Raw genomic sequence first — 22,034 nt, forward strand, 5'->3', positions numbered from 1 at the left:
ATAACAGATGTGCTTTCTAAATAAGGTATCAGATCAGACCTCAAACTTGCCTGAAACAGAACATTTATCCTTATTTGCTTAATTATTGCACTGAAGATTATTTAACCCACGCAGCCCAGGACCCTAACCAGCTGTTGCTGAAGTTAGAACTATATTATTGTCCACAAGAATTATTGCATAATCTATCAAAATTCCAACAGTTTCTTCAAATATGAAATATATATTTTATTAGGGGTCTTTGTTGAAATTAACTTTTTTTTGCAGCTTTCTCTTACTATTTTACACCATTTTTTTGGTCTATTTGAACTGAAATCTTGGTCTTTGTAGAAAAACTCATGAGCACACAAGTCCCTGGTTTCACTGAGGTGACTCTTGTGCTTTGGGATTTTGCTGGATCAGTGTCCAAGTATTTTGTATTTTATTTCAGGAAAACTTAAGGAACTTTATTAGGAACTTAGGAATTTTATTAGGCTTTGCTGTGAGAGAGACAGCAAGACTGTCACTGGACCAAATTTTTATTTGTTCTGGAAGACTCAGACCAAGACCTCTATGGAATACTCTAATTTTTTTTAACCTAGCAGAGTTTTATTGCTAATTTTGCTTTGAGAAGTGAGGCTTACCGGGCTCATGTAAACTCCTTGGTGCACATCTCCAAACTGTCCTTCCCCAATGCAGCGCCCCAGCTCAATCCTCTCCCTTTGAATTTCATAATCTCTGGCTACAAGAATATAATGCACTTGAAATATTAAGTTTCTGCTGAAGGGCAAGGAAATAATCCACAAGACACAAAACTCAAAGTAAGTCACTCGAATGTCTCACATATGAAAAACTAAGATTAACATTTGCTGCACACCAACCTCTAGAGATGCTGCACACACACAGTGGAGACCTCTCAAACCTCTCAGTTTGAACCAAAGCAACAGGAAAAGAACTGTGAGATTGTTAATTTAATTACAATGCACTTATTTCAGTGCAATAAGTATAATTAAATCCTTTTTAATTACAGCTGGTGAAAGACAAAGCACACAAACAGTTTAAGGCAACACCAATGATATTAAACTCAGCACACATCCCTTTGGCTGTTTAAGAGGACTCCACCATGTGCTGGTTTAGATTTTGGAACCATCAAAAAAGCCCAGAGAACTTTTAAAGAGGTAACTGCAAGAAAAAAATACAGGAACAAGAGGATGGCAAATAAAGACAAAATGAAAGAGCAGAATTTTGAGTGCACTACACCTCTGCCATTGTAACTGAAGTAAAATTGAGATGTTTGGTGGCCTTATGCAATTTTGTTAATGTCACAGTTTAATAGGCTGAGAATAATACTGATAAAAATGGCTCAGCACTTCAGCAAAACATGTAATCAATTGCAATTGAATGATTTCATTTGCAATTTAATTTCTAGCAGACATGGAAAAATCTTCCAGGAATAGCAGAAAAGCATGCACAGTATATGTTTTCACCTCTACTTGAATTATGCAGAGAAAAAATCATAACCAACCAGCTTAGAACTTCATAACCTTGACTTTGACATCATTAACACTACAGAAGTAATGTCATGTAGAGCTGGCTAACAAGGTGATAAATGCCTTTTTCATCTCTTTTTTTAAAGTACTGCATTTTCCTCTTTAAAATCCCAAAGCTAATTGGTTTAACTATAAATAAATAATGTTTATTAAATGAAAGTGAATAGTAAGCTTTAAAATTCCACATCATTCCAAACTGCAAGCATACAGGGATGGGTAAAGGGTCTCCTGTTACCTTCATCTATTCCATAGCTTTCTGCAGTGCAATTAAGAGAAAAATCAAATGCTTACTTAGATAGAGCTTCTTAAAATCAAAACAGGACAAACATTTTTCAACATAAGAGAAAAAAAGAAGAAATATACTGATGCAATTTAAAGTTTACATTAGAAGTCACAGGTCTATTTTTGTGATCTTTACTGACTCAGTCCTTTGGGAGCTGAACACTTGAGTCCCCTTCAATCCAGCAAAGCACTTAATGAATTTCCCTCCACAGCCCATCTCATGGGTTTTGCATTGAAGCCATCTTCAAGTGTTCAGCACAGCCAGGGCTGGGCCCACAAGTAATTACTGCCATGAGAATTTAAATAAAAAGGTTGGGGGGGTGGGGAGGAATAAATTACACAAAGTTAATTTGTTAACAAAAATAAAGGATATAATTTATCAGTATGTTTTGAACCTGAAACTATGTTAAAACAATATGTAGTCACTTAACTGCAAGATATTAAAAATGCTCAGTTTATTTCTGGAAAACATATATTCTTGCTTTTCAAATACTGACGTTCAAATATATATATATGTTTTGTAAACATATATTCTTGCTTTTCAAAGGTTTTCCACAGCTGTGGAAACAATGCTGTAAACACTGAAGTGATCATGAACCATTCTGCCCCATGGAGAGCTCAGAAATCTGCACAAGTTCATGGTCCTTCAGCAGATTGTGGCCCCAGCACAGCACCATCCGCCCCTCTCACACTGACCAAACCTGATGCTTTTGGCAGGATTCTGCACCAATGGATTGTCTGCTTCCAGAGAAATCCTTGGTGGCCCAAATGCAACTGGAATTTCCCAGATGCAGCTTTTAAAATCAGAATATTGGACTTTCATGTTAAATGACTTGACAGTTTAGGATTGTATCATAATTCAAACAAGCTGTAACACAAAATCCTTGTGGTGGCTACAGCACCACTGTTTTTACTTCAAAGATGAAGAGTCAGCAGAACTTTGAATTTCTATTTTTGTTCTTGCAGTCTTTCATCTTTAACAAAATTGCATGTGGTAGAGTTGAGTGTTCCTTTCTCATGGAACTGGAGAGCACCAGATCTGTCACAGAGCAAGGTGAGATACTGACAAACAGCAATCCACACAGCTTGCCACACTGCTCTCATCACAGAGACCTTATCCAGTCTTTAAGGGTTATGTTCAGCATCACAATCAAAAAAAATTCTGCATTTTGAGACAAAAAAAGAACTTTACTGTGAAATCACAGCAGGAAAGCAGAACATTTTCTTTGCACATTTATTAAATAAGGCTGAAATATTTTAGTTCCTGCTAAACCAAGGAAACTTTTCGATAGGAAATTTCCCACGTTAACCATGGCACTTACTTGAGGGCATTGTGTAAGTGTCTTCTTCATCTATAATCTCTGCATAGTCATCAGTCTCTGCAAAGGGAGGAATTGAAGAGTTTCGGGAAGAGCAGATGAAAACAATTCCAGAACAACAACTCCAATGTACCAAGGCTGGTATGTCCCAAATCCCAAGCTCAGCATTGCTGGGTCACATTTAATACAGCATGACTAAAACTTGCTCATGCATAATTCATGATATGATAATGACCCCAGTGCCAACTGCATTACATCACAGAGATGCACTCAACAAAGAAGAAAAGGAAGATTCGTTTGTGTTCAAAAAAGTTCAAGTTTTGCAATTGAGACCCATCTAAACTGTTGATTTAAAATCTTTTAAACAGCAAATTCCATTGCAGTAATGAGAAAAAATTATGAACGAGTTAAATTGCTTTACCTTCAATAAACTGGCAATAACAGTTTGCTATTTTTTATGTCAAACAGGCAGAAGACACCAATGATGTTCCAGGGCAGCTTCCCCTACTGTCAATGTGGCCAGGTGAGTTATTTACCACAGAATCTTCTAGAGCACAAAGACCTTTTTAAGCCACACTCTCTTCCCCATTTTTCTTACAATTTTCCTTGTTTAGTGGAAATTCACCACTAGTTTTGCTGTCAGGACTCAAGATTTCATGGACAGGTTTTGGAAACAACTCCCCAAAATTTTCAGAAGAATGACAGTGCACTTCTTCATCTGTTTTAAAATTGCAATTTTTACATCATCTGTTCTCATAATGGTTTAAATGGTGTCAAGTCCTATCAGAAGGTCCTTCCCTTGTCCTAAAGAACTTCCAGTGTGTGGAGGTCATTTCCTAAAGGTCAGATCAACTCCTCCAGGGGTTTTAAAGCCAGTCCACAACAGTGGGTTCATTTTTTACTTCAAGGCTGTCAAATTCTACTCACCACAAAGAGAGGTTCTCAAAACTGAGTAATTTCCAAACCTATTGTGCAGTTTTTGTGGTTAATTTGAGTTGATCACACACTGGAAAGCCTCTGGAAGTGATGATTTCCTCCCCCTGTTCCCCCATCTGCCCTGGAGCACATGGATACATCCCTGCAGCTGCCTGGCCTCATTCCAGAGCCTTGGCTTGGACTGGGACAGCCACAGTGAGTGGGAAGAAGGATGGGATGGACCCTGAGCTGAACCCAGCCCTGAAACCAGAGCCAGGCTCATCAGTATTTCACACACAGACAAGCAAGAGGCTCAGTTTTCAGGCAAACTGAATATTCAACAATTAGGAAAGTACAGGTTGCCTATAACCTTTGAAGTTCAACCTACTTCAGGGAGTAAGTGTAATTTTATGATCCTAGTTTCTTACTCTTTAAATAAAGTTAAAGCTGTTTTTTTCTTTTGAACTCCTGTAGGAATACACCAGGTAAAAGCAGAATTGAGACATTCCATGTAATTTTAAATTTTGTTAGGCAATTTCTATTTGGGACATAGCAAAACACAATCATCTAATTAAAATGCAATAAATTCTAAAGACAGTGCACAATTCTGAACAGGCAGGACACTCCAGAAGCACTTATCTCTTTCTTGGTATTTTATTTTCTTTCCTACATTACAAACTAATGTTTTTGTAAAAATAAGCCTTTGTAAAAATAAGCCTTTGATTTTAAAAATAAGCTTTAAAAAAATCCCCAACATGATGGAGACAAATCACTCTGATTTCCTCCAATATTGTGATAGGATTTTGTTGAAGATATCAGAAAGTTCTTTATGTTAGAAACTTGACTGGATAAAAAATATTGTAAACACATCTAAGAAAATTTTTTGAAGCCTGGAAACCAAACTGGTGCCACTTAAAGAACCCCAAACACTTTTCACACTAGGTTACAGAATCCTGCTTTCAGAACATGATCAATGGCAGGGCTTGTTCATCTCTCTATTTTAAATTAATGAGTTAATTCATACTAAAAGCATTCTCAGAGCAGCACAGAGCACTTTACATGCTTTTGATACATTGCCCAAAACCATCATGAAACCAGAAGTCTTCATAATCAATCCAAATAAATTAAATGTACACAATTAACTACACAAACATTTCTTGTTCCACATTTAACAATCTGGAGAGAAATATATAAAAAAATAATTCCTATGTATGTCTGGCATTGGTTTTGGGAATTAGAGGAAAATTCAGTCCAGGCTGTGCTCAAAGTGGTCTGGAACAAAGAGAATTGACCTCCTCAGAGGGGCTTGGGCCCAGCATTCATGGCAGACTGAGAATGTCACCAAATTGCCAGAACTGTGTCTGCTAAGAGATTCCAGAACCTCCACTGAGCCTGAAGCAAATCTGAGCTGGGCAGGGCTCTCCAGGCTGCTCCACAAAGGAGGATGTGTCACAGCACCCTCAAGAGCTGAACACATCCTGGGATACCAGATGTCCTTGGTAAGTCCAGAAAAACTCAGATTTAGTAAGGGGGCTCATCATGCTGCCCTCCTGCACTTTTTAAACCCAGCAGCATCACTTGCTATGATTCCTGGAGATGGCAAAATGAACAAGTTGCTTTCAGGAAAAGGTAGTCGTGATCACTCACATGAATAAGCCAATCTGAGCTTTACTGAATCTAAATTCATTTATTAAATGTAGAGAGAAACATCCAAGGGTATTAAATCCATAATAGTTAATCCAGGACCTTAGGCACACATTTGAACTTCTCTTTTTCATAATTTATCCCATTTATCAGAGCTTGTAATTTATAAAAGAAGGCAAGTTTCAATAAAAAACTATGTAGGGGGTAGTATCTGAAATATAATTTTTAAATTTATGGCAGAAAAAATGTCCTTTTGATGTTTAAGAAAAGGAAGAAAATGGTGTGGTATTATCTTTAGCTTATATCTGAAGGGAAGGAGATGAAAAGTTAATAAACTTCCTTCATATTTTACTGAAAGGAAGGTCACAAGACACGATCTCTACTTCCTCTTATCACCCTCCTTTGCATATTGCTTTTATGCCCTTTGTGACTCCTACTTAGAAGAATAAAGGTACACACTACCAGTAGCAGCAGTTTGATTCCTTCCCAATATCAGATGGAAATCCTTTAGAAAAATAGCCAAAAATCTCTTAAAAAATCAAACCCCAACTTCTTTTAAGAAGAAAAAAGACTTTAAAAGTCTTCAGAAGTGAAATATTTTGTAGTAAGTTTCAAAGCTTTTAAAAGGAAACCCCAAACATTAAAACCTGTCTTTAAAATTATTAGTTTGAATAGCTGAAACCTGGTTAATATTCATGTATTCAATCTACATTAATCTATCTTGTACAGCTTCTTTTAATGCAAGGAGCACTTTGATGCCTTTAAAGCATTCCTCAGTAGACTCATTTCTCAGGTGTTACACCCACTGATCTCACCCACTGACCAGATTAATGATAATGTAACCATTTCAATCAAACTGGACACTTGCAAATCTCTAAACCTTCTTTGCATCATGTCACAAGTCTCATTGCAAACACATGCACCACCACATCCCTGTGTTTGAAATAGAATTTTTCCTTTTCCAATTCCAGTTTAGCAGACAGCATTAGTTGCACAGCCTGTAAAGTACAATATTTATCAGCTAATACCCAAAGCAGACCACTTTTGAACACTAAAAGCTGGATAAAATGTATTACTGAAATGTGCATTAAGTGGTATATGGAGATAAGAGTTGCATATTGCACGTTAGTAACACACAGACTAGAAAACATATTACCGTCCCCACTAATTTCATCTGCAGATCCAGGTGGCATGCAAGGAGAGAGAAAAAAGAGGGGGAGAGAGAGGGGACAGAGAAGGGGGAGGGGAAAATATACTATTAAATTCATGAGTAATCCAAAAGTATTCAGACTGTAGTTATCTTATATACCTGACTCAAGAGAAACCAGAAAAGCAGCAGAATTTAAGACTTCTCACCTAAAACCCAAGGGACAGAGATATGCTCTAAGAAGCTTTTATGATGAAACAGAGTTAATGACTTTCAAACACAAAGGTAGACAAAAATTAAATTTGGAACTGGAATTAGTTCTTTTAATGCATTGTTAAAAATAGTAAATTTCTGGGTTTATTCAATACTTTAAAGCAGCTCTCCTACAGCCAGATGAGTCGGCTCAACTTGACTCTGCACATACACTGAGGACTTTGAAAAGCAGAGTTGGTGTTGACCCTTCCAGAAGAAATGCACTCCTGAGCTATCACCAAGACATGAGAGAGAAATGGAACCATCTAAGTTTTAATGACACAGAGCATTACTTGTGCAAGGCTGAAATTTAAACAAGTGGCAAAGAGAGCAACTCTAGAGGGAAGATTTCAAACAAACACCAGATTCCACGTGTACTGTAGCAGCCCTACTGAGCACCAAACCCCACGGCACAAGCTAAGGCAAATATTTTAGACAGTTTCTACAGATAATAGGAAATTCTTCTTACCCCTAATAAAGCCAAACTGGTCTAGACCAGTGCTGGACCAGTATGCAGCCAAAAGCATCGCTGTAGTCCGTGTTTAATTCAAAGTGATCTCAGCTGATGCTTATTGTTGCTATTCTGTTTCATCCATAAGCATGCTGTGTCAGGGGTCCAAGAATGAAGTCAAAATATATTTACAAAAAAAAAAGATGGCAGTCAAGGGCTGCATGACTATATAAAAAAAATAATTTAATATGTTTGTCATTGTAGCATACGATGTTCGAAAACACGTTCCCCATAAAAACGGGGACCAGCAAGCTGCACGAAAATCCAATTCAACAGCAGGAAAACGTAACAAAATTATTCTTGGAACTCTGTTTACCTGAGGCTAAAGTAGTTTACAAACAGTAACTGAGTTAGTAAATTCAGCTTTTGGGTTAATAAGGCAGCCTAGACAAAGAGCAGAGCAGTACCCTTGGGCGGCGACTCATGGGCACAGAAGACGAAAGGCAGAAAGCGTCTAGCTTTCTTTACTTTATGCTGACAGTGATTGACTCCTTTACAAAGAGGCAAGAAAAGGAAAGAGAAAAAAAAAAACAGAAACAAATTATTTGGAAATAAAAGAAAAGAGACTGAAGAGAACATCTACAACGAATGAACATAAAAGTAAAGGTTTACATTAAAATTCTGTATACCCAAACAAAAATACAAAAGTCTCTGAAACTGTAAAGCATTTTTGGTGTTTTCCTTCAAATTCCTTTCTACAGTAACTCATATTTCAGTTTTTAGAAGACTAGAACCCAGTAAAAAGTCAGATTATGCCAGCTATGTACACCACTCATTAACAACACAAAGAACATTTATCCCAGAAGTGCAACCTGCTTTTCCAAGTTTGTCATCTATGATCTGTCAGACTTGTGTGACAGCTGTATTCCAGCTAAAGTGGCAATCACCAGACTTAAACATGTACGTACTGACTCTCTGAACCCTTAAAACAACATAGGAGTATTTCACATAAGCAGGGTTACACAGAACAAGGGAAAACATGGTTTCCCTGTCCCCTGAAATACAGCATTGACAGATTCTATGATTTCAAATCTGCCACCAGTCTTATTCTCAGTGCAGACCTGCCCTGCCAATGGATATTCCAGCTCTGCAAGGACCTCTGGCACCCTCACTACCTCCTTCCCAGTCACCCCACTGCAGGGTTGACAATGTTTTAGCAAAGTGCTCATTAGGACAAGGGAAATTTTGGAGTAGGAAAAAATACAAAGAAGCCACACAAGGTGAGAAAGAAGGACACAAGATGACACACAGCACCTGAGGTGATACCTGCTCCTTTTATTTCTCTTGTTACCTGCTTGCTCCTCTCTGCTTTCCCCTTTTTCCTCTCCCCAAGGAAATATGAGAAGTGGTTTAAAAAGCCAATTAAACAAAAAACCTGCATCTTGGGGCTGGTAGCTCTTCACAGCCAAAACTCAGGAGTGAGGTGCAGCCACCTGGAGTTACACAGGGTGGGGATGCAGGTGTTAAAAGAGAAGCCCAGTTTCAAAGCAGCAGCTACTGGACAGTGAACCCTCAGTGGTGGGAGGAGTGCAGGAAGGGTAGAAAAGGAAAATTATATTTTAATAAAAGTCACTTCTACAATCAACAAAAACTACCATCATAAAAACAGCTGGGTGACTGAGCAAACAGGAATCATTAATCTAGTGGGAAAATGCACATATAAGAGAGAGAGACAGAACATTAATCAGATTCAATGCTGAAAACTAAAAGAGGTGCAAGGAGAGGGGAAAATTCTTGACTAAGTCAGTGTATCAGTATTTCCATTTATCTTGGTTTCAGACAATTTAAAGGGGAACACTCTGAGTTCTTCCCCTTGATACTCCTAAGGGATTTCTCTTCCTAACATCACATGGCAGACAATTTTCAGCACTGTCATTCTAGCACAAACCTCAGGTAACACTCATAAAAAGCTTAAGACACACTAGGAAAGAAAAGGAAAAAATACTGCAGCTGGTTTAAGCAACCACTGAAGGGGTGTTGACATGAGAATGAGGGAACCCAACACTGTGCTGAAAGAGAAGAACAGGTATAGAGTCACTGCAGGCAATGCAAGCTCCAAAAGGGAAGAGATGCTTCAACTCCTGACCTGCCTGCTCAGGATACAGAGCTAAATTAAGCCCAAAGTGCTGAAATGCTGCTCAGCCTCACACTGATAGGTGGGAGGCACAAGCTGCTGAAACCTGAGCAAGCCTATTTCAAATGAGGGCACACTGCAAAGGTAAAAGTGTTTTTAATTCATGTGCATGCCCTCATGCCCTGTGATGGTCCAATTCTGCCCTTGCATTTAAACTCTGCCTTTATGATTTGCTGTCAACAATTTGAGCTTGTTCAGCTGTTCTGCCACAATGAATGGAAGATGCTTTGCCTTAAACTTACCACATCTGCAAGTCTAGCTACAAAAGGAAGTTGATTCCAAAGAGTTGGTTTGAAATTTTTAAAAAAATAGAAGTTCTAACACTTTCTCAGGAGTCTAGAGAATGCCATAATGAAATGAATACAACTTAGAAGGATTTCCAGCATTCCACAGCAGCTTCCAGCCAGGATATAACTGGTGCTCAAGAATGCTGCTGAAAACTGCACAGGACTTCTTAATTGATTTAGTTCCTCTATGCAGTATTCACTAAAATTATTGTGAAAAAAAAAGGCAAAAATAAGGAAAGAAATCAGTTGCTGTGCAATAACTATGTTAGAAAGAAAGAGGCCAGGTTTTTACTGCCCTTTTTTAACAGGGCAGTTACTACTGGAGCTCCTTGTATGGGCAGAGAGCAAACACTGGAAAGGCTGAACCTGAAAATATCCCATTCTATTTCATTATACATTCTTGAATCAGTCTGAGGAAAAACCCTGAAACAAAAACCTGTAGAAAGAATAAATCAATTGATTTTTAAGCTTTTGAACTCCAATGAGCACTACGGGGTTGGCACATCAAATATGTTTCTACATGAACAACAAACCCCCAAAACCTGCATGGAATATTTCTCCACTCACACCACACTGGTACTATTTGCACAGCAGAAGTGTCTGCTCAAATCCAGTAAGAGGCTCACAGAGGAGGAGCACAGGAGAATAAAAAACTGATTAAAACCTTAACCAGCACCACAGGCTGATGGAATCATTGCAGGAATTTCCTGGACACTGATATGGAAGAAATCTCTTCAGACTGTCACCACAATTCATTCTGGTCTCTTTATGCATGAAAAGAAGCCTTTCAGTCAGGCTAAAATAGGAAAAGATAACAGCACCAGTCTATTCAACTGTGATGGGAATCTGAAATACTGTAATTTATTAGCATTGAGGGCATTTTCAACTATATTATCTTATTAATCAGTGACATAGCTGGGTGAGTTAAGAGCAACTCCCTCCTCCATGAACCTGGAGATTAATGACTTGCTCAAGGTTTGTAAAATTAATCTGCAGTAAACTTTAAGCTTGAATGTCTCCCAGTGCTGTGACCATATGGTAGAGCTAAAGCTCTAACAAAGTCTTTATATTCCTCAAATTACTTAATAATTACTTGATTTGAATTTATAACTATGTCATTTATGGCAAGACTCTTAAGTCTTTCTTTTCAGAAGTGAGCTGTGCAGTGCAACAAAGCTGAGCTGTGACACAATCCTGAGTGCTCAAGATACAATTTTTCATCTAAAAATTTACTTACACTTCTCAGCTTTGTCTTTTTGTAGTGTCTTGACAAAATGGATGCTAAAAAACTGCCAATAATTTTTCACCCTCAAGCAAAGGGCACCTTTTTCCTCACCAACTAACTCAAAAGGAGCTAAGAAACACAAGTCCTGCACAAGAAACCCTTTCAGACCTCGGTACAGGGCAGACCTTCATGTAGAGCACAGGAATTGTGTCACAGAGCCTGCTCTGTGCTCTGCAAGCAGAAGTGATTCAATAAAATCAAATTTGTTTTTCCATCCTGCTCACAGCTTTGCTGGTGATCAGCCTCAACCCAGGGCACACAGGGCCTTTCACAAGCCAGCATCTCCTTCATTCAGAGCACTTCAAAGTGCTGCAACACTCACATCAGGCTAATAGATTTTTTTTTTTCCTTCTCCTGTTTATTGTATTTTCACATTTGGCTTCTCCTCTATGGGAAACCTCCTGAAAGTCTCTTTTACTCATAAACTATACCACAGAGATTTTTGGTTTTTTTTCTTCATGATAAAATCCCACTTACATCAGGCTCACCTCCTTCAAAACAAGGGATTTTTTCCATTCAAACTAAAATTTCAGCTCAATGCCAGGACTAAACTGGAAGCTCTCTTAAACAGGATCTGCTCCTAAGCAGCAGCTCTCATTTCACTGCCATGATCAGGAGTTAATCACAGTGATTAAAATTTAACATTGTTACGTTACAAATTTGTGATTTTAAAGCAGAACCTGGAAAGTTGCTGAGAAGGAGCTTCTTTCAGGATCCTAAAATCCTTCAGCTTCTATACAGATATTTGCTCGAAGAGATCAAATCCTCCTTGGGGCATGCTACTGAATATATCTAAACCATGGGAGAGGCAATGGCACAACCAGAATTATTAGAAATTTCACGATGCACTTAAAAACTGCACTCCTTTGAGTCTAAAATGCTGCCTGTGTTAGTGACAGCAGCTGCAGAACAGGATAACAAACCAGTTTCTCTTAAATATATTTATTTCCCTCTTAAAGGTTTGTGTCCTGGGGTTTGCTACTCAGGTGCCTTGAACACTTTGCTTTATCAGCTGGAACAGGGACTGTATTTTCAGAGACCTTTTAATTACCTTCACCAAATAAGCTCATACTAAAGCTGCAAAACCAGCACCTGCTTTAAGCAAGACCAACCCTGTGGGACATCCTAAAATCCCCTTCAGACACATCCCTTGTGCTGGCTACTGCAGGACAGCTCTCCTCTCCCTTCCTGTCATCTTCCCACTCACAGCTCCCTCCCCACCAAAACATCATTTTACAACAGTACCTGAATACCAAATGCCAGGAGGGACTGCTTGGAATCACAGGAGCCTTTAGCTTGAAAAAGACCCTTAAAATCATCTAATCCACCCATTAACCCAGCAGTGCCAAGAACTTGCAAAGACTTGTTGAATCCTCTGCCTGTTCAGTGAAACACATGGGCTTGAAATGTCATACTCTGCGGCACTGCATGGAAAGCAGCATTTGAGCTAGGATTAAAAAAATTCATGAATTCTCCAGGGCAAAGGAGGCACAGTGATCAGCCAGGGGATGCAAAAGCATATTTATTCTTCCTAGTCATATTTACATAAGCAAGGAAGGGGCAGAAGAAACCAAAGAACTCAGTGTCAGGAGGAATTTATGTAGAAAGGAAGCAAGCAGCTACTGCTGAACTGATTTCATTTTATGAAAAACTTTTTGTAATATAGAATGGACCAGATAAGTTATTATTTTTGGAAATATGTGAATCTGGAAATACAAGATCACCTTACCAAGGCTAATGTTTGCTATTTAAAAACAAAGTGCTGGCCAAAGTAAGTTCCTTTAGACTAGAGCAGAGCATTTTAATAAGGTGTCTCCAAGCTAAACAGTGGAAATACAGTCAATAAAATTAGAGTTAACTGGTGTGCTGCTTCTTACACATTTGATATATTATTTGCACAGAGCAAATAGTTTAGCCTTACCATTTCCTGAGTGTACACCCTTGGCTAAGGACAAAGAACTCTTTTTTTAATGCAGATGCAGAGGGAGAAGGAGGTAAAAGCTGCAATTCCCTATAAGCTGAAACACTCATTGTTTCTGGTGAATCACAGCAACTTCAGCCAAAACATCAGATGATTTTCATAGAAATCTAAAATCCAACTGATTTGGTTTAGCTTATTTACAGTAATTTATAATCTTACACACACCCCAATGGCATAAAATCACTATACTTTTTAAAAGGAGGGGAATCTGGCAGGCATCTTGGTTATACACAGTGTCCACTGCAAGGAACAGAGAATTTGAGGAATCAAGGTAGACAACACTAGAAGAAAGAGAAGCAGCAAGAAGTTTGTGGTGAAACCTGGTTCAGTGACTCCCAGATCAAGCAATTTGCTGCTTTGGATTCCTGAAACCAACTTCATCCCTCACTAGTTTGAAAGGAGCTTTATGTACAGGAGGAAAAATAATCAAGAGGATTTACAAACCTTCTATTTTTGTGTGCTTTGGAGTATTGGAGCACTTGGAAAAGACCAAGTTTTCACTTCACTAGACAAGAAATATTCCAAAGTATGTTAGTAAGTACTTAAAAAAGACAAGGTGTCTTTCATTAACAGGTTCCTTTTTAAACTTGCAAAGCTTCAGACAAATACCTGAATAAATCATGTTTCACACTGGGTTTGGATATTGCTGGTTTATCCCAGTTGTGGTGGGGAACTCACTGTGAAACTTCCCTTTTCAACTAAGTGTGTTAATACTATAAATGTATATGACTTTTAAATTTTTTTGCTGAATCTCTGTTTTACATTTTTGCTCTTTACCATTGGGAGAGGTCTAAACAAAGGGGAGCAGTGTCAGTGAAATCAAACAGCAGAGTTAATTCATGATTTAAACCATCAAAGGTGTGGAGCAGTTACAGATGTCATAGAGCTTCAAAAAATGGTAGGTTTCTTATCTGAAACCTCTGGCTCTGAGCCCCTGCAGTGTCAGCAGAGAAAAGCTCCTGTTCTGCACCCCAGAGCAGCAGCCCCTCTGCTGCCTCTGCCCTGGCTGCCCTGGGCTGGGCTGTTGCCTCCCCTGTCCCACTGATGGATGGGTTCCATCTGACAGCAGCAGTGACACTTCTCCACATCCATACCAAGCATCACTTCATTTACAGCACCCTGATTCCTTGGGGGGATTCAAGAGATTCTTACAGAAAGCAGCTCCTGAGAATAACCCCTGTCATGTGGGTTCATCTCAGCAATCTGCCTCGGCTTTAAATTTAATATGATGGCACACTCAGTGCATTTTAACTAACTTTGGGGGGAAAAACACAACAACAACAAAAAAGTATTCATGTGTTCTGTGTCATTATATTACAAGAAGAACAAACCTTTGAGATTTAATATTAAATGCATTGGCTCAAACCATTCCAGCATTTTCAGTGGTTTAAAATAGTATAAAAACTATTAACATGGTATAAAAACAAGCATTGAGCACAATAATTTTATTGTGGAAAGATATAAAACATTCCTACAATACAAAAATAATACCTAATTGGTGTTTTTGGTACTGGCAAGAATGAGGATGATATTTCTGGTTTAATTTGACTGCACAGCTCACAGGAGCCAGGTTTGCAGTGTCCCTGACATTCACCTGAACAAGCAGCTCACCCCCAGCACTGCTCTCATTTCCCCCTCATCCACTCTTATGTGAAACCCTCAATGCCAGATCTGGGGGTAGCACAACTCACTTCCTACACTAATTTCAAAATGCTACTTTAAAAAGAAGTGTTTGTGCTTTGAAACACCTAAGAACTTCAGAAGACACTTAAATTTGCAAAGGCAGACTGACAGGAAGAAAGGTTCATGAAGTCAACACTATTATTGTTTTCATTATTAAAAGTATTACTGGCATGCTCAGAAAATGTGAAGGAGTGAACATCTGAGGATGCAGACAGTTTTTTTTTGTCCTGAAGATTGGCCTTTTGGAGGGTGAGTGGAATAATTACAAAAGCACAGAGCTAATCACTTCAGAAATTCCAACTTTTTTTAACAGCTAAAATGAGCCATACAGGTAAGAATCCAAAGAGAACGTGCTGACCACGCTTCATGCTTATCCACCTGATCTAGCATGCTTGCTTGCCAGGCACTGGAGGAAGAAGAGCTGCTATTTGACTCTGAGAGCTGGTGAAGCTCTATTACCCCACTGCAGCTTTTTCCTCATTTTAACTTACATCCTCTCCCCTGTATTCCAGCAGTGTCTACTTGGGTTTCCTATGCCAAGCAGTGAATCTGAAATATCTTTTAGAAGTGAGTAAGGGTGGGGAAAGGAATCTGAGAAGTAGAAAATTAATTAAATGTCTATGTATCTTTCCTCCTTATTATATGAAATATGTTGGGGTTTTGAGTTTTTGCCACTAAGAGCTCAATAAATGTAAAAGTGGGAGGGAAATCCACTGAGTCACAGTATTGGTTCTTCAAGTAGTGACCAAATATCAGAAACCTATTAAAACATAATATAATCATAATACAAATCTTAATAATATAGATCATACTATAAATACTTTTTGGCATTAAAATCCCCTTAATAAACCTTATGCATACTGATTTAGAAATACATTTTCTACTAAGACACTACTAAGACTCAATCCTTCAAAATTATTTAAGATTCTGTAACAGGAACATATTCTCTCTCAAGCATAAAACCTCCATGTTACCTTAGAGAATTCTTAGAACTCTATAAAGAACAGAAACAACATGTATTACCTCACATACCCATCCTTCAATTAACTTGTCATTTTCAATAGCAAAAATTAAATGCTTTTATCTAAACAGCCACAGAAAAACAGCTATTAGGTTTCTCCTTTCTGTAAAGCAATGATTAATATTTAATTGCCTATTTTCCCTTTTCAAAGCTGCTCCCTCACAATTAGCACATACTCAGGTAATTTCAGTTCTAGCCAAGACATTCTACTTCATCCCAAAGTTAAGTGGAAATTCTGACAAGCTTTGCAGTAACTGCACAGATGTGGCTGTTGCATCAAAGTTTCTCCTTAGAGCAGAGCTCCAGTCTGGGGCAGTCAGCAGCCCTGGAAAAGCTTCCTGCATCTCTGCCAGCCCCAGAAATAAACTCAGCTGCTGGCTTTGGATGAGCCTTACCTGACACAGAGACCGTGTGAGACCTCACTCCTTGCTTCTCATTGTTGGCCAGCCTGGAAAACAGAAGTTGGAAGTGCTGAATGCTGGACATTCTCCACAAGCACTGGGAGCTCTCCCAGCAGGCACCTACTGTGATGAGCAGGGCTGAGCCACCTCCCCAGGCACAGAGGAATCTACCACTGCATCCTGCCTGGGGGAGTGAGAGTGGCTTTCAATCAGCACAACCAGCCACAGAAACCTGGGCAGTTGGAAGGAAACCACAAAAGCCAAACTGTGCACACTTTTAAGATCTGTGTAACCTGAGTGTGCTCATACTTTCTGTGTGATCTGTGGGAAATGGAGTATGAATTGAGTTTCTGTCTGTAAAAAGACTCATCCTGTACTATTTTGAATTGATTTACATGTCAAACATAGAAAACCAATCACATTTAAATGTAGTTATTTATAAATAAACAGTACAAACTATTTAGCATCACTCCTATAATTAAATTTACCGAACCCCAGCCAAGTCTTTTCCAAAACAACCTGCTTTTGTTATTGTCAAATATGGGAAGCATTAGGCACTTTTGTTCTCTGATTTTCTTCTGCTATCTTTGTAGTTTAATATTACTGTAAACTTTTAATGCCCTACCTGCTATTTGTCCTGGAATCCAAAAACAACAATAAAAATTACTGTTATAAAGAAATTCCAAAAGCATCACTATTTTTCAAAACATCTTTTTTTAATATATGAGAAAGGAAAGCACAAAACTTACTTTGGTATTGATGGTAAAGCTCTTTCACCTTCTGTGTAAACAAGAAGAAAACAGGATTAAAGCTTTTGCACGTTTTCAAATAACCTCTCTCAAAGTGAAATATATACATGCCTGAAACAATAAGCATCACAATCTCTCAGGGAAACTGAGAGAGCTCAAAGAATGTTCTAGACATATATAAACAGCAGCATTATCAACAACTCCTTCTACCTACTCACACAGACCTTTAGGCAAACTCTCATCTGAGGAAACAACGTACACAGAATATAAAAGCTGGTTTTATTCTTAACAAATAACTCCAATAAATCACTTGCAGAAGGTGTGACACTATCTCATCTCTGGTAAGAAATGCTTTTCTTTTATCTCCAAGATGTCCTAAGTTCTAATGTATAAATAAAACAATTCAATCCAACTTGGATTTCCAAGTAAGACAACTGAAATAAATCATTAAAGCACATATTATCATATTGATTTCACACTGGCTTGAGACTATACAATAATAATGTTTTGTGCCAGAGAGTGTCAGCTTTTTGTACACTACATTCAAATCCTTGCCAGTCTTTCTTTGAAAATGGTAGTGTGTGTGAGACCTTGGATGTACCTATTCAAAGGGTTTTTTTTTTTCCTCTTGGATTTAATGAAACCCTTGGCATTCCTGTGAGGAAGTTACTAATCCTTCAGCAAAACACCTTTTCAGCAGATTGGAGTATGCAGGGAAGGAGAGAAGATGGGCAATAAAGTGTGTTTCACTTTCTAAATTAATGTAGCTCTGATAAAGTGACCTGAGAGAACAGCCACACTTGCAGAAAATGGTGATGTACACTTTTTAACAAAAAAATGTAAATTCTAATTTCTTCTTCTCCCATGTTATAATTTCCAGGACTTACAGGTGTAAACAAGTCTCACCTTTGTGTATTAAGAGACTGAGCAGAGGAATGCCCAAAAGCCACACTCAACATGGCAAAAAACTATTATGCTCATTTTTTCTGCTGTCTACAGGTAGAAAAGCAACATTTGGCTCAGCAACATCAGTCTGTTTTGATCTGCCTGATGGAGGGTGTGGAAAAAGAAGTTGCAGAAAAGAAGGGAAACCAGAAGCTGCAATTTCAAAGCCCTGGAGCAGCTCAGCAGTGACAAAAACAAGCACTTGGAACTGGGGGGCAGAGGGAGGACAGTAAGATTATATGAGCAGGTGGGAGATAAAGGTACTGTGATATGTTTGGGTAAGTGATACCTTTTGGGAAGGAAACAAAAGGCACAGATCCTCTGAGATAGTGTGGAGTAACAAATATGAGAGCAATGGTGTGGAGGTGCAGCCTGGCAGTAAAAGACTGGGGACAGGTACCCAAAAAAGAGAATGCGATGGGCACAAGAGGTAAAACCTGGCTGAAACTGGGCAAAAGACACCAAGCTGGAAGGAAAAGGCACAAGAGTTCTGCCCACTGCTTGCAAGCCTCCCCAGGGCTGTAAAAGAACCTTAAATTTTACATGACACCTACAGCTGTCAGCATTAGTTGTGAAATCATCCTGGGTTCTGCTTTGCACCAATTTATGCTGCTGGTTGTTCCAATGCTGCTCTTAGACTTGGCAATGGATGTAAGGCTTAGATGGTGCTGATTAATCACACATGTTACCGGAGGAACACAGAGTCTTCCTCTGCTTTAAAAGAACTTCACTGAATTGCAGTTACCTTATTATTCTGTGTTTTTAAATCAAGGTAATGGATGCACAATTAATAAGCAGCTACTCAAAATAATTTTCCTTGCTCTTTAATATGTAGCTCTATTTCATGTTAACTGCATCCTATTCAAACTGCATTCTAAAGATGGAATTTTAATTTCCCCTAAGGCTTCTTTTTGGTAGAGTGTCATATTTGGGGACTTCAGAAAGATCAGTGAATGATTTCATTTGACTTGATAGTTATGATTTCACAACACTTGCAGGGCCACAATGCTTCATATGTTCAAGATGCTGAGATCAGATCAGATCTGACTTTTTCCCTCCTCCAACCTCCTAAGAAAGTGAGAAATACCACAGGTGGCAACTGCTAATGTGTGCTGAAGTCAAACACTACCTATCAAAGAGGATCTAAAGGAGATAAAGAGAGAATCTGACTTTCCACTGTGGTATTAAATTTCCTTAAAGAAGAGAATCTCATTCTGTTCCCACAAGGCTCCATCCAACTTTCTGAACAGTTTCCTATCAGTGCAAAGGTCATAATAAAATGTAATAAATCATAACAAAACAAAATCTTGATTCCATTGTAATAGCAAATCTTTTCTCAGCCCTTTGTGAGATAAGGAGAATGTGAATAGAAGTGGTTTTACACAGTGAGTAGCAGTATGATGTAGTCAATGAGTTTGAAAAACAAGAAAAGACGTGAAGGAAATGTGAAAGAATTGAAGAGAAAGTGAAGGAAAGGTGAGAACTGAAGCAGTCTGGAAAACTGTGAGGAAAAGATAGGGATAGACAGAGAAAAGCAGAGACTCTGATCCAAGTGAAATGAGAATTTGCTTCCAGATCCACTGGGAAACCAAGCAGCACTCATGGGTCCACCACACCCAAAACTGTTCCATCTGATCATCCCCCTTCTCACTGAATGTGCTGAATTCCACAGGACATAACTGGCTTTGTGCTCATCGGCATCAGAGCAAGAGATCTGGATCCTGTGGAGCTGGGAGATGTGGAAAAGGCAGGCTCAGCCCTAGGGAGAAGGAAGGAGCACCCAGAACTGCCTGGAAGCCACAGCCTGGTGCCTGCAGGGATGGGCTACAGGGACAACACACCCCATTTTTGTGTGCTGGAGATGTGTCAAGTGCAGGGCTGTAAATGGACAGGGGAAGCTGGAAAAGCAAGTAGATGTTAAAAAAAAAAAAAAAAAACACACAAAGGTATCAAAAAAACCTCATACACTATTAAGTGTTAAGAGGTGCCCAGGGGTTGTAGTACTAGGGGGTTGGAACAGATGATTTTTAAAGGTATCAGCAAACCTGAACTATTATGTGATTCTTCCATGATTCTATGTCTCCTCCATCACTGGATATAATTAAAGAAAAAACTAATCAGCATGGAACTCCTGATCCTGCAGACGCCCACAGGCTCTGGATACAAACTGCTCACTTCAGGCACTGGTGCTCATCCTTTTACAGTTTATATCCCAAATAAAATACCAAATATTCATTAGTACCCCTGCAGGTCTGAAGTCAAAATTTCTTACTAACAGCATCCCAGTTAAGGCATATGTTGTTTTTCACAAGTTGAAACCCACAACATTTTTGCCCAATTCTACATTTTTTAAAGAAATGGGAGATGCATGGCTCTGCTGGGTTTTCCTTTGGATTGTCCAGGTCTGAGCAGAGCTCCATGCTGGACACAGCAGAACCCAGGCAGCTCCAGTGCTCCCAGCCTGGGGGACTGGAAATTGTCCTCACCTGACTGAAATTGTTGTGAGGGCAAAATCTGTGAGGGGCCAAACTACAGAGGGAACAGTATCATAAAAATGGGAACACATTATCAATCTGTTAAAATGAAATTCCTGCCCAGGGTAAATCTGGGTGAAAACAGAAAGCATTTAAGTGGAGAACTTCACCAACTATTCAGATTTGGTGTTTTTGAACACTTCCCTGGGCAGCTTGTCCCAATGCCTAACCACCCTTTTGGGGAAGAAATTTTCCCAACATCCAATTCAAGCCTTCTCTGGAGCAACCTGGGGCTGTTTGCTCATGTCTGCAATTTGCTACCTGGCCACAACTTCCTTTCAAGTGCTTGTAGAGAGTGATAAACACCCCACAACCTAAAAGCTGATAATCAGCTCAACTGTTTATGAATTTTTAAATTTGTGTTCTTGGCCTGTCAGAGGTGTAAGTGTAATAATGGAAATACACATATTAAGTGTAACATTTCCACATGGGTCTAAAGGGACCTGAACATCAAAATATTAATGGAAAAATGCCAAATACTGTCCAGGTCCTAAACACTATCAAGTGCTCTCCCCAAATTAAGAAGAATTGGATCATTAATGGATAGAACAACAGATATCCCAAAACCAGACTCTGTTAGTAATCAAGAAAGACAATTTCTGAGGACACTTGCAATAAATGTAAATTTACAACAAAAAGGGGATGGGAAAGCTCAAAAGGGGGATCAAACACATCTGTGGGATCAAGAGTTGCCCCATGATTTTTTTCTGATGTGTTTTACACAATCAAAGCTCACTGTGGAGGGACCTGGGAATGCAGATCATGATGGGGACAGCTCTCCTTTGAAATGTTTAATGAATATGTTGGGTATTGCTATGAACTTCAAAAAAAGAAACCTCAGACAAAAGAAACCCAGAATTTATTTTTAGAGGGGTTTTCTTCATGTATGCATAAAGAGAAGTGTTCCCACAGTGCTATCTGATGTTCCTGTTCAATCACTGCTCATTTGCTCCATGTTCAAATTCTGTGTTATAAGAATAGCACACAAATAAACACCCTGCATGAGAAACACTGATTTATCCTGCATTCACACCTACCAGAAACCTCAGTTAAAACCTCAGTTTTCTGTGCAGGGCACAGAAAAATCAGAGATATTGCCCCTCAGAGAGCTCAGTCAGCCTAGAAGATGTAGCAGTTGTTGCTAAGAAAGTCAGGTAGGAGCAGGACAGGAATTAGAAAGAAAAATTGCAAATAGAACAGATCAGTTTTGATGGGCACCACCACCAGTGTGGAAGTGGCAAGAACTGGACAAAGTCCATGTGTGCCCCTAAAGGAAAAGCAGAGACAGAGTCAGAATCATCCATTAATTCAGGGAAGAGGTCATGTATAGACATGAAAAGTTTTATAGGATTAAGTGTGGCTACAACATTTCAGGCTCGGACACAGCGAATCCACTGGCATTAGAAGGAAAGTTCTGG

At 38.9% G+C, this 22,034-nt stretch overlaps 1 protein-coding gene across 3 annotated transcripts in view; it reads right to left on the reverse strand.

Moving 5' to 3' along the window:
• Window positions 1-22,034, reverse strand: part of PTK2 (protein tyrosine kinase 2) — a 129,512-nt gene that overhangs the window by 37,568 nt on the left and 69,910 nt on the right. For 2 of the 3 annotated variants that reach the window (XM_059477578.1, XM_059477586.1), the window contains exons 12-15: window positions 17,138-17,168; window positions 16,383-16,435; window positions 3,131-3,187; window positions 621-718 (exon numbers count right to left, since the gene is read on the reverse strand). In XM_059477578.1, the coding sequence (XP_059333561.1) occupies window positions 621-718; window positions 3,131-3,187; window positions 16,383-16,435; window positions 17,138-17,168 (239 nt within the window). Of the gene's footprint in view, window positions 1-620; window positions 719-1,761; window positions 1,783-3,130; window positions 3,188-6,842; window positions 6,861-8,003; window positions 8,088-16,382; window positions 16,436-17,137; window positions 17,169-22,034 lie in introns of all 3 variants that reach the window. The other variant, XM_059477570.1, reaches the window with a different exon arrangement.

This window comes from Ammospiza nelsoni, chromosome 1, assembly GCF_027579445.1.
Source record: "Ammospiza nelsoni isolate bAmmNel1 chromosome 1, bAmmNel1.pri, whole genome shotgun sequence".
Taxonomy (NCBI): domain Eukaryota; kingdom Metazoa; phylum Chordata; class Aves; order Passeriformes; family Passerellidae; genus Ammospiza; species Ammospiza nelsoni.